Genomic DNA, 17120 nt, shown 5'->3' with positions numbered 1-17120 from the left:
CATCCTTTTCTACAGAGCGGTATACATTACTCTCCCTTCCCCATTTTTGCTGGGGAAATACTCCATGAGAGACATCTGTTAATATATCTCCAGGATCCATCATCAGTTAATATTGATGTTTATCCTTCTTTCAGGAGCTCAGGGTGGTGTACATGGTTCTTCCATTTTACCTTTTTCAACAACACTTTAAGGTCGCTTAGGCCGAGAGAGAGTGAATGGGCCCAAGTTCATCCAGTGAGCTTCATGGCTGACAGCCAAAATTAGGGTTGCCAGGTCCCTCTTCTCAACCAACGGGAGAGTTTGGGGGTGGAGCCTGAAGAGGACGGGATTTGGGGAGGTGGAGGGACTTCAATGCCATAGAGTTCAATTGCCAAAGCGGTCATTTTTCTCCAGGTGATCTATTGGCTGGAGATCAGTTGAATTAGCAGGAGATCTCCTGCTACTACCTGGCAGTTGGCAACCCTAGCCAAAATAGATATGAAAGTATGGAGTTCCATGAATGAACTCCCAAGCATTTTTCCCCCTTTCAACAAGCTGGTGTGTAGGACACCAATTCAGATCAGGACCATGATATACTGTTGGATGGGTCTTAAGCCTCCTTCCTTCTCTGTTCCCTCACCTGAAATGGGCCATGGAACTACTATTTTATCAGTTGTGGTAAACACAGGACATATTTTGGGTGGAAAGGTGGCACAAAAATGTTTTAGTAGCTCTGCGGGGCCTTCTCAGGTCTGGGAATGAATGTATGGGGAAGGCTTAATTCCCCTATGCCCATGTTTCAGTACTGATATGAATCAGGGTCTCACATGAAAGGAAGAGCTCATCCTTCCCCTGAGCCAGTCCCAACCAGAATGAACCCACTGCAGTGCTCTTAAACGTTTTCCAGGATTCTACAAAATGGAGGCACATTCCTGGGGATGACATCTTGCTAGTTTCACCTAGAGAGCCACCACAGAACCCGGTCAAAGATTCTGTCTGCTCCCAACACCACTCAGATGCAGATTTATACTTCGTATGGAATCAAATTCCATTGGTTCTTTTCAGCGTGAATATGAAATTAACTGAACATCAGAATGGGCACTGGTGCTGGTGGATCATCATCTTGGTACATGACTGTCATTGCATGGGGAGGGGGGATTTAAAGCAGGGTGCTACACAACTTCCCCACTCTTTCTCAAGTGTAAGTGTGTAAACACATGAAGCAGTGGGGAGCAGAGAAGGCGAACGTTTTCACTTGGAGGAGGAGGAGGAAGAAAAGGTGGCACAAATTTGGGGGCAAGTGCTAGAGCATTCCCTGCGTGATGTCGGCACTTCCATTTCAATCCGGAAGTGATGTCATCATGCAGGGAGCCCAGATAGCTGCCCCTGAACCTGCCTCCATAATGCTCCAGCCAGTTGCCAGGAGGGACCTCGCAAGCCTTTCCATTATATTGTATTTAGTTGTCAGCTGGTTTTTGCCTTTGTTGAGAGGCTTTTTGCCTGTATTGAGAGGGTTCTCATCAGACTGGTTCAGTGTACTACCAAATCATTTTTTTAAGATTTGCAATGGAGAATTTAGTTTCTATTTTGCCTCCCCACCCAACTCAGGGCACCCAGATGGTAAACATTAAAACATTTCAAAGATATTTTAAATGTTTTTTTTAAGTACATGTATAAAACATTTAAATCGATTAAATAAAACCTATAAACACATATACAAACACAAAATAGTTAATTAGAATCAAGCTGTCATCTGAATTTTTGGTAGAAGAAACACACACACCTTACTGTGAATCCGAAATTCTGCAATGTGCTTATCTGATTTTTATATTGTCTTTTAAAAGCAATTATGAACAGTAGGGGTTTTGGAAGAAAGGAACAAAGGTTAGTTGACAGCACTGCAGTCAACTGTGTTCTTTTCATAAGTAAGCCCTAATCCAGTTCACAAGTCCAAGGGCTCGAAGACTCTGCACTGCTGAACATGATATCTTGCAGACTGGACATAAAAAACATAGGCAGTAATTAAAGTGCCCCATGACGCATCTTTAAAGAAAAGCAGAGCTAATCCTACCTTCCTAGCTCAGAGCCTAATTAAGATAAACACTGTGCAGCTTTCCATATTAACACAAAAGGAAGCTTCTGATAAATGAGATTTGATTCTTAACCTAATACCACACAAATGAGGGCCAGACCTCAGCATCCTAGAAAACCCACACAGAAATTAAGAAGCTGGCCTGAGCCACCAAGAACAGTTCCTATATAGAAAGCTATTTAATGCAGGAGGTAGCCAATACTCCAGAGATGGAATTGCTCTCCCCTTTCCTCATTTCAGAATACTTCTCTGACAAGAGAAGTGGAGGATCTCCTAGAGGATTTAAGGACCTTGCAGCCAAAAGTCTCACATGACCCTGGATAATTGGTAGGCTGCCTATAATCTCTGAAGCAGGACAAAAGGTAGAGCAGAAATCCTCATTATTATTAGCAGCAGTCCTTGCCATTGATCAAAGGCTTTACTTTAGGACTGCACAGGGAACTCTGCCTTCACAATTACCCATATGTGCCAGATTTCTTGAACGGTTCATACAATCTTTCAGAGATTTATCAAGACTCGCAGTGGAAGCTGTGAATCAATCAGTTCTGAGAAAATACATGGTTGGTGTTAATTTTATATAAGCTAGTACATGCATCAGATAAAGTATTAGCTCCTCACATCTGGAGAGGACACTGAATGGAGAGTTTTCAAAGCCACCATTTCCGATGTTTCATTAACAGGACATTAATGTAGTAGGACCTAACAGAGAACACATAATGTAGGAGGACCTAACAGAGAACACAAGGCACAATACACCTAAGGTTCATTTCAGTTGACTTAGATGGGAATAACTCTGCATAGGATTGAACTGTCAGTCACTTGCAGATCCCCCCTAATTTTAAGAGAAAACACTGCAATTCATGAATATCAATAAATAATAGGTAGCATACTTTATCAGAACCTGAAATTTTTGAAGGCAAATTCATACACCTGGGATTCTTCCTCTGTATCATGCCTCGTAAGCTGTAAACCATGTCTTTGTGCATGCGCATGTATAATGGCATACTGATAACCCCTTAGCAAGCTAGCAGAAAATGTCAGAAAATTCTGACATCTACCAGTGAATCTGAAGGTTAGCTGATTCCTCTTGCTTGGGAAATGTACAAATTCCATCCTGATTTGCCTCATTCAACAGCAATGGATAACATTTACCATGGAAGGGGTGCAAATATCAAAAGCAAGCCTTGGGAGTCAATCATTTGTGACAATTCATATACCATCTCAATAGCTACCAAGACACTTCCAATACATAACATGATTTCAGCTTTATTGCCTTCCTTCACTAGTTTACAAGAAAGGCCAAGAACTATGAACAGTTGTGAAGAAATACATTTCTAATCTTAGAAATAGGACACTGAAATGTAAAATGTGAAAGAGCCTAACAGTTCTAGTTTTGTGACACACCGAAGACCGTGAAACCGTTTACAAATGCTATTTTTTCAAAATGAATTAATATATTGTGCAAGAGGAATAGCAGTTTATGTCAAGTTTCAAAAGGTTCCCCAAAATCAGAGTTCACATACCTTCCAATAATAAAGCACATGAAATGCTTTTGCTGACAAGAGGCACTTCTCAAACTGTTCACAATATTAGCTAATTCCATTTAGTTATGACAAGCACATATCTCAGAGTCTGCTTTCTGCATTCTCACCCATTTAAACTGGGCTTTTAGCCATGTCTCTGTTTATTATATCCTTGAAGAGTCCACATAATTCACTGATGGGAGCACCAAGGCTAACACAAGTTACATCTGGAGGTTAAGATGTTTGCAATTTAGGAATCTAAATGGGAAAAACTATATTTATTCCACTGAATTCAAACTGTGTAGATTATTATGTTATGGGTGCAACATATGAAATTATTGATTCACCAAGTAATTTAGGGTCTAAACCCAGGGCTGCTTGAACCTAAGAGCTCTGATTCAGGTAGAACAGCACAATCAGATTGTAGATAGAGGGTGATGCTTATCACCATCCTGTGGAGCGGTCAGCAAAGTGACTCACAGGAGGCAAGCTGTAAATCTGTTGCAGGTAAATTAAACACTTTAACTCATAGCAGAAGCATACACCAATATCTCTATGACTCCCAATGTCAATGGGATTTATAGACTTTGAAAGGGCATCTCTCAGGATCTTGCTTAACCTTCAAGCTAGAACTTTAAGGATTAATTTCTGCCCAGATAAACACCTCTGGAGTTCAACCCTGATTTCCCCTTATAATCCTACCTAAACAGCTGTGCAGTACCACAGTGAGCCCCCAAATAGAAGGCTATTTGGTTTGAGTGACTCAGAAATGAACCAACCTCCACAATTTTATCTTCAGCGTATATTTCTCTCAGCACTCCCAAAAGTGCTTCTGTTTTCCCCATGATTAGTTGCTCCATTTGGTGGCAAAAATCGAAGGGAGAGAGGGTGTGTTTACAGCTCATGTGCTAGTAATTTTGCTATCCCACCACATACGGTGATAATATGAACTTACCGTATATACTCGCGTATAAGCCGTGTTTTTCAGCCCCAAAAAAGGGCTGAAAAAGCCGGCCTAGGCTTATACGCAGGTCAATATGGTAGAGGAGGGAGGTAGGAGGGAGGGGGGAAACTTACCACCGCCGCCGCCGCCATCGCCGCTGGGCGCGCCCGGCTCCCCTTGGCCAGGAGCTCCCTGGAGGGGCCTCCTGTGGCCGAGGGAAGGCCGCGCCTCCGCCACCGTCGGGCGCGCCCGGCTCCCCTTGGCCAGGAGTGCCCGCCGCCACAGCCTTCGCTGGGCCTGGAGCAGCCTAGGAGCGGCCTGCGGGGCCTCCTGGGCCACGGGGGGGGGGCACCCCCGCCGCCTGCCTGCGCACCTGGAAAAGGTAAGCCTGCGGGGGGGGGGGGTTATAAGCCGACTCTCGGCTTATAAGTGGGTGCCTAATTTTTCCCCATTTTTGGGGAGAAATTAGGCACCTCGGCTTATACGCGGGTCGGCTTATACATGGGTATATACGGTAAGTATTTGCTCAATTTTGCAAGCATGAGGTAAAATCATGGCATAAATGCATATCAAAACCACTATAAATTTTTGTTAGACCGGAATTATTGTCAGTAGCTTAGGAAAATGATACTATGTAAAACCAACCCATCCAAAGACACAGAACTGTTTTTAATACACTCAAGGTATGCCACAATTATGCATAAACATATTACTTTAACCAAAATAAAAAGGAAGACGCTCCAAAAGTAGCCCGATGAGGACTAAACATGCTCCAGAAAGGGTGGCATGTTGTGAGTTGCTGATTGTTAGTTAAAAGGAAAAGGAAAGGTGGAGAAATCTGCCTGCCCAACTAATGGAGACCTATCAGAGGATCCTGAAGGAAGGGATTTGAGGGTGGTATGGAATTTCCAAATTGTCTCCCCAAGTACACTGAAAAATATTCCAATTAAAAACGAACCTCTACCCACCCAAGCAATTTGAGGACTGATCATGCTCACTGCCCTCTAAGAAGCATGGAATGTTATGGGAAGTTCTGGTCCAGTAGCACCTTAGCCAGCGTGGTGTAGAGCTTAAGAGCAGCGGACTCTAATCTGGAGAACCGGGTTTGATTCCCAGCTCCTCCACATAAGCAGTGGACCCTAATCTCGAGAACCAGATTAGATTCCCCACTCCTCCACATGAAGCCTGCTGAGTGTCCTTGGGCTAGTCACAGTTCTCTCAGAACTCTCTCAGCCCCACCCCACCTACCTCAAAAAGTGCCTGTTGTGGGGGGTGGGGAATAAGGTGATTATAAGCCCTTCGCCAACACATACAGAATAACATCAATGGTGAAAAAAGTCTAGAAGAAAACAAGACAGTGAAGTATTAGCCTAATGGCTGCCTAGAACCAATGACATCATTGGCTATAAGCAAATCAACGGGACTGCAGAAAAAGAACCTATGTAAATTAATTGTCTGGTTTACACTCAAAATGCCAAAATCTAGACTTTAGTTAAGTGGGATTGAAAAATGGTTCAAATTTCACTTTCTGATGCTTCTTTAAAAAAATAAATTAAAAATAGAAAATCAATGAGGCGCTGGAATGAAATGTGAATTACATTTGCTTCTGATTAACATCTGAAAAATCTGATCACTTTCAAAAGCTTCACCACCTCTATGGCAGGGAGGCAAACATTGTGTTATTCTCCCCCCCACCCCAAAAAAAACATGCTCACTGTCTGAACATAAAGGATTTGATTAGGCATGGAATAAATTGTATTCTCTACTTAATGGCAAGGTAATTTTCTGGAATAAACTCTTGAAAAGCTTGAATGAAAACAATTTAATGCAGCACCTGGGACTCTTCGGCAATAGCAGAATAATTTTCTAAAAAAAGAAAACGGCAAATTTGTTTTTGTAGTCCTCTAGGAATAACATGAAAAGCCTGTATGTTCAATTACCAAATGGTCTAACCATTTACGTTGAAATTTTATTCAAAGCACCAACATATTATGCTCAGGAGTAGATTCCATTTCCACTGCCATTTAATTATTGAACAGTAATCTTCTCAAGGAAAATGCTCTATCCATAGATAATTCTAACACTTACTCTTGGCTACAGAAAGACTTTCTGTAGCACAACACCCTGTGTTTGTGAGTAGCATGGATAATAAAGCATTCCTTAGCAGTCATTTCCCATAAAAACACTATCAGTTAAAAGAGCCACAATATTGCTCTGAACGTTCCTCATGTATGATACAGCTCTATAGATCAGCTAGCTGCCTCTGGCAACTAGAAACTGCCCCCAGGTGACCAGCAATTGACCTTCAGAATTTCATCTTTTTAGCAATGCCACAACACATGTGCCTGGCTCTTTAAGGGGAAGGGGAGGCTAAAACTATGTAGTCATTACTGTCAGTATGCTTAACTATATTCCAAAGCATTTATTTTCCAGAGCAGAGTACTGGACTAGGATCTGGGAGGCCTGGGTTTAAATCCCAGTTCTCCCATCAAACTTGCCTTATGTCCTTATGCCAGTTTAACCTAAATCACAGGGCTATTGTAGGGATACTAGGCCTCCTGCTATAGTGGGAGAGTTCGCAGCATCCCTGCTTTTTGCTGCCGGTGCCTGGTGGCAGCGGGAGGAAATGGGGGGAATGGATTGTGCGCCAGCACTGCACCAGCGTGCTGGTGTCACTTCCAGTACAAGCCAGAAATGATACAGTGGACATTCAAGCATTTATAAAAACTCTGGTAAAACCATAGGATTTTTGTAAACGTTATAGTCTAAAGATGTCACTTCTGGTTTTTTACCATTAATGATGTCAGCACGCAAACGTGATAACTATGTGCCAGGTCCTGCCCCCAAATTTTCCCCAAGATTGCCAGATGTAATTTGCCAACCATAGGCTGTTGTGAAGAAAAAAAAATAGGAAGAAAAAAAGTATATTCTGCCTTGAGTGCCTTGAACAAAAAGCAAGATAAATATGTACTAAGGAGATTTATTTTCAGAGCAGACAATCTCTGTTCATATCCCTTCTACCACAATTAGAATGTCTATCGGTTCTGATTTATTTAAGCGAACTAATTTTTACTCTGTACAGAGTTACATTTATAACCTCCACTTTTCGTGCCTAAACAGGACTATTGCTTATTATTTTATCTCCTTTTATCCTGTAACTGAGTCATTGTTGGGTGTGAATTGAACTATGAAGGAAATTGGAGCTGTTTCATTTTGAAGCAGGGGGGAGGGCAGGAGAAGAAACTGCTTTGAAATGCAATTAACTCAACGATTTTAAGGCAAAAGGAATTTCTCTCTCTCCTTTCACTGCTGTCTGCTTTTTCTAGTGCTTAATTTTGAAAATTAGAAGTTTAATTGCCTGAAGTTATACTTTCTGACTGTAAGCCCTGCTTGTGATATATGGCTCTTTCTATGAAATCCAGATAAAGTTGCCATAGGCCTAGATGTCTGGGTTTCATCTCAATTCTGAACATTCCACCCAGTACTCATTTTGGGCTATTTGCTGGTCTAGATTAGCAGGTATCTTTTGTTTTGTTTTTTGTTTTTTAGAAATTAAGACACTAGTCCTCATGTATCCAGAGAAAGAAGGCAAAATGTAGTCAGTATTCTGCCTCACAGTACAGTGAAAAACAAGAACACTCCCACCTTCTTTCCCCTTTTTTCTTTGTTGTGAGTGTATGTTGTTATTTTTACTATAACTTAATGGCAATATCTTTCATATTGAATATGAAGTTACCATGTGGTTCTTTTGCTTGTTTTGTTGTGTAGTTTATTTTTGTTCTGTATAAGTACATATTTAATAAAATTATTTTTAAAAGAAACAGTAAGAATAAAGGGAAAGGATTATTAAAGAACAGATTTAACTTATTGTCGAAGGCTTTCACAGTCAGAGTTCATTGGTTCTTGTAGGTTATCCGGGCTGTGTAACCGTGGTCTTGGAATTTTCTTTCCTGACGTTTCGCCAGCAACTGTGGCAGGCATCTTCAGAGTACTTCAGTGTTACTACTTCAGTGTTACTACTACTCTTGTAGGTTACACAGCCTGGATAACCTACAAGAACCAAAGATTTAACTTAATTTATGAGGTACACTGTCCAGATTACAGTAGGATACGGTGCAGGAAAAAAAAAAGTGGGCAGTAATCAGTAATATATTTATTACGGTCAATTGACCAGTCTCACGTAAATAGAGTGGGCAGAATTAGAAAGACTCCCCAGTCAAGGAACCTAGCCCAAATACTGAAGTGTGCTGTAAATTAAATGCATGTGATACACAAACTACCTGAGAACAAGTCCCATTGTATGAAGTGAGACATTAGTCTCTTTCAAAAAGTACTCAAGTGAAAAAATATTTTTAAATATTTCTGATCATTAGGGTTGCCAGGTCCCTCTTCGCCACTGGCGGGAGTTCTTTGGGGCGGAGCCTGAGGAGGGCGGGGTTTGGGGAGGGGAGGGGCTTCAATGCCATAAATTCCAATTGCCAAAGCAGCCATTTTCTCCAGGTGAACTGATCTCTATCGGCTGAAGATCAGTTGTAATAGCAGGAGATCGCCAGCTACTACCTGGAGGATACGTAGCAAAAACACAATTACCTATGCTGAAATAACAAAGTTGGTACGGAGGATGGCAACCCTACTACTCATCCAAAACAAAAAAAGCCTCTCACAACAACCTAAATATGCTTCATGGGGAGAGAAAATTGTGAAAAGGTGTTTGTATCCTCCACAGAGAGGAGGCACATCAGTAGAGTCTCCACATACATATTTTAGGAAATATCTATGCAGAACCAAGAAATGCACCACTAACTTCAGCTACAAAAAAAAGCCTGTAGCTGAGTCTATGATGAATAAATGGGTGTTGAAAAATATTTATACACCACCTATTTCTACATGACTCAAGGCAGCTAACACAGATAATAGATCAGATCAAGTTTTACATCAGTGCTGGCCTCCCCATCCCCCCACCTTCTGCTACTTGTGGGGGTTCAACTGCTCGACCGGGTCCACAGTGGCTACTACTATACTTCTATGGGAATGCCATCTGGATTTTTATAGTAATTTAATGATCATTGTTGTTTTAAGCTGAAGTTTTATGGTTTTATGTTGTTTTACAAGTAGTTACCTGCCCGGAACCCAGCCTGGCGTGATTGTATCATGGTTCTTATCGTCCCACACACCGTAGATATCAAAGCAAACCAAATGAATACGACAGTGCTCTACCTCAATCTGTGTAGCGTTGTCATGCGTGTCATCAAGCAGCAGACCTGTGAAACCTCCAGGTTCTGAGGAGTCCTGCCCCATACTGGCTCTGTTGGTGTCCACTGGCTTGAGAGAGACTGAACGCCGTTTCCATCTGTGGCTGTATGTGTAGGAATCCATATGTACATTCTCCACTTGTGCGAAGCTCTGAACCGTTTCATAAAATGAACCTGTTTGACAAAGAGATTGTTTTTAAAGGTTCCAAAGGTGAGACCGAAGTGGTGTACTTTCTCATAATTATTTTATAGTGTCCATCAATCTGCATGGGACTTCACAGTGTAACAAACAGGAGAATCTTTACTGACTTATTACACAAAAATATTATGCCCATTATCATCAGGTTCATGTGCCTATTTTTAACCCTCCTGTACATCTGATCAATAACAAGCAGATAAATTAGTTTAATCACTATACAGAGTTTATAGAAAAGATAAGGCAACCCTGATGTTAAGGCTGGGGTTCAAAGAACATCTCTGGCTTTCAGCTTACCCAGCAGAATTTTAAAACTTTGTTTTTGTTTTTGTTTTGTTATCACTTGGCCTGGGGATGTGACATTCAAACTGTTTATGAAACTCCCTTCAGTTTCATAAAGGGGATTTGCCAGATGACTCGGCTTGGTGACGAAAAACCAGCATGAGGTAGTGGTTAAGAGCAGCGGACTCTAATCTGGAGAACCAGGTTGATTCCCCACTCCTCCACATGAAGCCTGCTGGGTGACCTTAGGCTAGTCACAGTTGTCTCAGAACTCTCTCAGTCCCACCTACCTCACAAGGTGCCTGTTGTGGGAGGGGAGGGGATTGTAAGCCGCTTTGAGATTCCTTTCAGTAGAGAAAAGCAGGGTATAAAAACCAACTCCTCTTCTTCTAAATATTTCTTGCATCCCCTGAAGGAAATGCACAATTTGAATCATGGTCTATGCTTTAAAATTGCTTGGATCCTCCCTAAAATTTCTGCAGGCAAAAAGAGGAAAGTGATTTTTGCCAACTCCCTTTCTGTTGCAGCCCAAAATGCCCCCCTTACTCTTGGGGGCAGGGGACTCCCAGGAATAGAAGAAGAGTTGGTTTTTATATGCCGACTTTCTCTACCACTTAAGGGAGAATCAAACCGGCTTACAATCACCTTCCCTTCCCCTTCCCACAACAGACACCCTGTGAGGTAGGTGGGGCTGAGAGAGCTCTGTCAGAGCTGTGACTAGCCCAAGGTCACCCAGCTGGCTTCATGTGTAGGAGTGGGGAAACAAATCCAGTTCACCAGATTAGCGTTTGCCGCTCATGTGGAGGAGTGGGGAATCAAACCCGTTTCTCCAGATCAGAGTCCACCGCTCCAAACCACCACTCTTAACCACTACACCAAGCTGGCTCTCTTAGCTTCTAAGGGGAATTAGAAGCACTCCAACAACAAAGGACAGTGAAAATTACTTTCCTTCCTTAAGCCTTTGGCAATTCTAGGTGTGATCCAAGTAATATATCAAACTAACAACAACAAAACAACTTGTAGAGTTAACCAGATGCAACAGGATGTTCTGTCATAGCAAGGCTCCAAGACTCAGAGATATAACTTTCAATCCGTTTCATAGAACCAGTTGAATGATGATGACAGGTGAACTCTTCATGAGCCTCATTTCCACATGCCTTAACCACTTAAATAAACAAGCACGGGTATTAATCCACTAAAAGGTTGTATATACTTGCCGTGACAAGAAATCATAGCTTAAAATGAAATTTACAGGATGACTGCACTAAGCAATTGTACAGAGAAGAGATATATCCAGATATGAAACATGTCTATCCCTCCAGGCTGTATAGGCGGACCTTACTTTCCTCACAAATATACCCCTCCTCCTATAGTTGCTTTTCACCTTGTGTTTCTCAGCAGCCGAAAGACCCAACATCAAAACCAGAGGATGAATGTCAGATTTCCAAGAAGACCTTGCCTAAGAACCATCTCAGCCTTTTTGTCCCTGGCAGGCAAAGACACAACCTGATTCCACAGGACACTGCTTGATCCAGGATCAGAAGAGGGTAACTGCACCTTCCTTCTGTATAAGACTCCTGGTCCTGCTGGTGGAAAGATTTGTGCTGTATTCAACAGCCTGATTTGACTAACCTAGCCCTGATACAGCATTCCTCTTGAATAACTTGGCACTGTTCTGTCTGAGCTGATCATCTATGCAATCAGCCTAATCTTTATGGCAAGCAGTTTACAAAGCCAGATGGATGCATTTTTCCCCACAGTTTCCATACAGATACATAATGTTTGGATCATTGCTCAGAGATTGTTTCTTACAAGTTGTTGTTTCTTACAATTAAATGGCAGTGAAATAACCTTACATTCTAAAGACAGAATGAATTGAGTTCAGAAGATGCTGGTTCAGAACTTCAGAAAGGTCATTTATGCATGGTCGCGTTAACATCCTTTATTCCCCGTTTCAGCCAGGATCAAAGTAACCTGGGTTGGGGGAAACTGTATGCACTGGCTGGAATGATCAGGGACGAAACTGTGTGCTAATGGAGGCATGAATACAGAAAATCAGTCTCCCAAGTTCAAATCAAATCCCACCCCTTTAAATGCTGCTCTGTAATTGGCTGATGTCGCAGTACTCACCCTGAGAGAAGATTTCCTTCCCCCCAGACCCAAGTGCCACATTTAAGAACAAAAAACGGAGCAATCTGAAAGAAGGGGGGGGGGAGAAATCCAAACTTCGTTTTAAAAAAGCCTTTCTTTTGCTCAGAAAGCGATCTGAGGTAGCAGGAAGCACTTGAATCCCTGCCTCTTTACACACTGCTTCGTGATTGGCTGTGAGAGAAGCCAATCTTCTGTGCTTCCCCTGTTTGGCTATCTGCCTGCTGCCTTGAAGAGGGGTTTGGAAAAGGGTGGGGCAAAGCTCAACCCGAGAACAGAATATGCACGTTTTGTGACTCCGGAATGAGCCAGAATGAACCGTTTAATTTGGGCCAGAAGAGGAATGGGAAAAGCTGTGTTATTTTGCATTGAAACAGCGTTGAGCTTCCAAGGAATGAGGTAACATGCATACTGAAAAATTTGATCCTGGCTGAAACAGGGAATAAAGGAGGGTAAAGCGACCATGCATAAATGACCACAAGCAGTCATGTTTTTCAAAGGTATATTGTACACTGAACTTGTGAATTTCTGCCAATGAGGACAACCAGAGAAGTGCACACTAGCTGTAATTATCTCATGGGGAGAAAGTGACTGTAGCAGCTTCAGAAGAGCTGAGTACAGTCCACATTCTATAGCACTGGCCATCTGTTTATTAAACATCATGTCAAATCTTGGATCAACACTTATCCCCAGTAAATTAATACTGTTAAATGCTTCTCAGATCATGGCCATCTATAGGAATAGGGTGCCAAAAAATTACATTTCTTAATCAAGAGCTGAAGGATGTCCTTTTCTTTAGAAGGCCTACAATTCTGGCCTTGAATATATTGTTATAAATTTCTCTGCTTGATATAATTTTCAGCTGCCTCAGAGAGATGGGCAGCTCAGTGGAATGTGTTATCAACTGCCATTCACAAATCCATCCAAAGCTACCACTCCCCCGAGGTGCTCATTGCAACACTGAGAGCATAAATAGGGGCTTTGAGTCACAAAATGATGACAGATATGACAGCGTTAACAGGAATGATCATTTATACACTTGATGCTCGGATTGTAAGTCGGTTCTAATGGGACCCAAACCCACCCTCAAGACATCTTATACGTGGACTAGAAGCCTGCAGTAATGATTGTGGCAGGTAAATTTGAGAGTATTGAAATCTATCTAATCAGCAGCCTGGGAGGGAATTTTCTTTCCTGGTGTGTCTCTCTTCCACCCAATTCTCAAAGCGCACTCTGTGCTATGCATCTTTTTTCTCCAGCTCACCTTCCCTATCTTGCATATCTTGCCTACATGGCAAACCCATTGACTTTGATGGCATCAATCCCATGTAACTATGTGCAGGGTCACAGCCTCACTTGTTTACCTTCATCTATAAGCAGCTCAGCCCAGGAAGGAAAAAGATGAGACCCCACTGCTGAGCTTTAGTACTCCATCTGGACCTTAGCATCTGTGAGTATCTTGGAAAAGAAGCATTTAATCGTTCGCTCCAGTAGCTACTGCCAAGAATCATTAGGAAACAGGTGCATTCTGTAATGGGGCACCACAAAAAGAATGTAGGGTGCACAATGAGGTCCACCTGTTACTGGTAGATGCCCACCTGATTCTCCATGGCATCTGGATTCAGAGCAAGAGGACACGTCACCTTGACTTGCTTGGTAAATGAGGTTGTAGGTACCCCCAACCGGTTGGAGACATCAGAGTGACAGGGAGAGATGGGATTATCCAGAAGTGGTGGGAAATATAGACAGCCTCTTGAACTTCCAACAGGAGGGTAGCAGAGAGGTAGGAAGAAGAGCGGTATACCAACTTTCATGGCCTTGGAGGACAAAACTTCAAAACTGCAAGCAGCATCCCATCTTGACTGCCAGCCCACAGGTGCAAATTAAAGAGAACATGCTGGTATGATTCCTTCCCCACCCAGCCTCAGGCAGTTCTGGGAGTGAAGAAACTCTGGGAATTTTAATCAGGATCAACCTTGAGCTGCCAGAATGAGGGCTGAACTACATGTTAAATTAAAAAGGGATGAGCAGCCATTCTGCAGATGTGAGTTCCTGGTGGCAACTCTATTTAGAAGCACTGCAGTAACCTGATTCTGATCAGGACTCGGGGGGGGGGGGGAAGGGCTTCTGCCTTCCCCACACTCTCTTTTCCCAAGCTGAAATGGCAATGGGAACTATTATTTGCCCATTGAGAGCTCAGGGGAAATGGTGTAATAGGAAAGGCAAGAGCAATCAGAATTGGACCCCAGTGCTGCTTCTAAATGGAGTTTCCACCAGAATCTTACAGCTGCAAAATGGCTGCCAGCCCCGGTGGTTAAATTGTGTAACTTGCTATATGAGGTCCAGGAACAACGTGAAATTTTGTTGAGAGTTTTTGTTGGCAGTGTCCATTCCATAATCCATAATTGCTCTCTCCCAACTGGTAGGGTTCAGTTGCATAGCTAAAGCGATTGCAGAGGAGGTCTGGGAGGGGAGGAGGAAATTTCCTTTTCACCCCAATTCCTCATGAGTCACATACCTACCTAGTCTCAATTTTAAGTGTTCAAACAGTAAGAGATTCTATCAGGACAAAATCTGTTTTTGTGATTACAAGCACACACAATTGTTTTACTTTGGAAATTAATCTAACCTATCTCCAGCTAAAATTGCTCCTTAATCTGACTCACATGAAGAGTTTTGAGGACAGGGTGCCTTTTAAGCTTTTGTTTTTGTAAATATATTCAAGATTTGTCCTGTTCCAATGTCCTCTCACACACAGCAAGGGTAACATGGGCAGCACCAGGTTAATTAAAAACTGATGACAGATAACCTTGATTACCTCACTTCCTATGCCTTTCAAGTCTCCCATCTAGTGGCAAGTCTGTGTGGCAGATTAACATTTGGGAAAGGATAGGATTTAAGGATCTTAAATTTACAAAGAAATCTTTTGACTTTAACTATCGCATATTCATGTATATATTGTGCAAATGGCACTTGTTTAATCTTCCATTATTCAGAAGCCATTTAGAATTAGACATAAGGAAAGTATTCAAGTTTCTAGATGACCGTATAACCCCTTTGTTTTTTCTCCCAGTTCTTCAAAAACATCCACAGAATCCACATCAAACTAAGCCCTTCCTTCTGCCTTTGAGCTCATTATGAGCATGTCAGTAGCAGTTTTGTGATTTTAACAGTTAAGAGATTATATTAGAGGGTTTCCTGAAAGAGGAGTACCAAGGAACATCTCTTAATTTATTGACCTATTCTTGGCAGGGCCATCTTAACAGCATTAGAGGCCCACGGGCAAAGCAGTGCCCTGGGGCCCCTACTTCCACAGCCACTCACACGAATAAAAATGTAAATTTTGGTCGATGAAATCAAGGATATATTTATTGTTACTTCCAACAAAATCAGTGTTTAATAAAACACACGCTAAATATGCATTTTCCAATAACAAATATTTATAGTTTAGTATTTATTTATTCATTGACAACAAGTAATGACATACATAGATTAGCATGGGGCCCCTATGCTCGTGGGGGCCCTGGGCAACTGCCCAGCATGCCCATGTTTTAAGATGGCCCTGATTCTTGGTTGGATATAGCTGTAGGTATTACAATTTTCAACATAATAATAGTTCTAAAATGGCCACTATGTTTTTGAAGAAGAAGAAGAGTTGGTTTTTATATGCCATCTTTCTCTACCACTTAAGGCAGAATCAAACCGGTTTACGATCACCTTCCCTTCCCCTCCCCACAACAGATACCTTGTGAGGTAGGTGGAGTTCAGAGAGCTCTAAGAGCTATGACTACCCCAAGGTCACCCAGCTGGCTTCATGTGTAGGAGTGGGGAAACAAATCTAGTTCACCAGATTAGCCTCCACCTCTGATGTGGAGGAGCGGGGAATCAAACCTGGTTCTCCAGATCAGAGTCCACTGCTCCGCACCACCGCTCTTAACCACTACACCATGCTGGCTCTCTTTTTGCACTGTATCACAGGGCATAATCCTGAAAGATAGCAAGCTTGATATTACATTTTTATTCTGCCCTTCCTCCAAGTAGTTCAGGGCAGCCCGTATTTATTTATTTACTTTGTTTAAATATTTGTAATCTATGTCCCCAGCTCTGGAAAAAAAAAATTCATCTCACTTTTATCAATGCAACAACATTGTAGTGTAGGTTAGGATGAGAGACAGTTACTGCCTCAGGGTCTCCCAAGTGAGCATTGTGGCAATTGATATTGGAACGCAGTTCTCCCCATTTGTAATCTGACATTCTAATCACTACAGCATCCTGCCACATTGGATTACATAAAAGCGAACATATACATACTGGATGTAGGATCTATATAGACCCTAGCTAGCATCCTGAACAGAAATCTAGCACAAAAAAATCTATTCAATGAAGTGTAAATTTTTATGAGAATGCCACCACTGCTATTCATAATTTCCTGCCCAGAGTGCAAAACGGGCATATTACCTTATGGGGTAAGGCAGCAGATTTGAAATAGCATCATTGTGTGTGTGTGTAAAGTGCCATCAAGTTGCAGCCAACTTTTAGCAACCCCATAGGATTTTTAAGACAAGAGACGTTCAGAGGCGGTTTGCCATTGCCTGCCTCTGCGTGGGCTGAGAGAGTTCTGAGAGAACTGTGACTGGCCCAAGGTAACCCAGCAGGCTTCATGTGGAAGAGTGGGGAATCTAACCTGGTTCTCCATATTCGAGTC

At 42.2% G+C, this 17120-nt stretch overlaps 1 protein-coding gene across 1 annotated transcript in view; it reads right to left on the bottom strand.

The window, feature by feature from the left end:
- PLXDC2 (plexin domain containing 2) overlaps positions 1-17120 on the bottom strand; it is a 174918-nt gene that overhangs the window by 119456 nt on the left and 38342 nt on the right. Inside the window, exon 2 of the mRNA XM_056857104.1 lies at positions 9755-9963. Coding sequence (XP_056713082.1) covers positions 9755-9963 — 209 coding nt within the window. The remainder of the gene's footprint in view (positions 1-9754; positions 9964-17120) is intronic.

This window comes from Euleptes europaea, chromosome 11, assembly GCF_029931775.1.
Source record: "Euleptes europaea isolate rEulEur1 chromosome 11, rEulEur1.hap1, whole genome shotgun sequence".
NCBI lineage: Eukaryota > Metazoa > Chordata > Lepidosauria > Squamata > Sphaerodactylidae > Euleptes > Euleptes europaea.
This window is presented reverse-complemented; position numbering and strand designations above follow the sequence as displayed.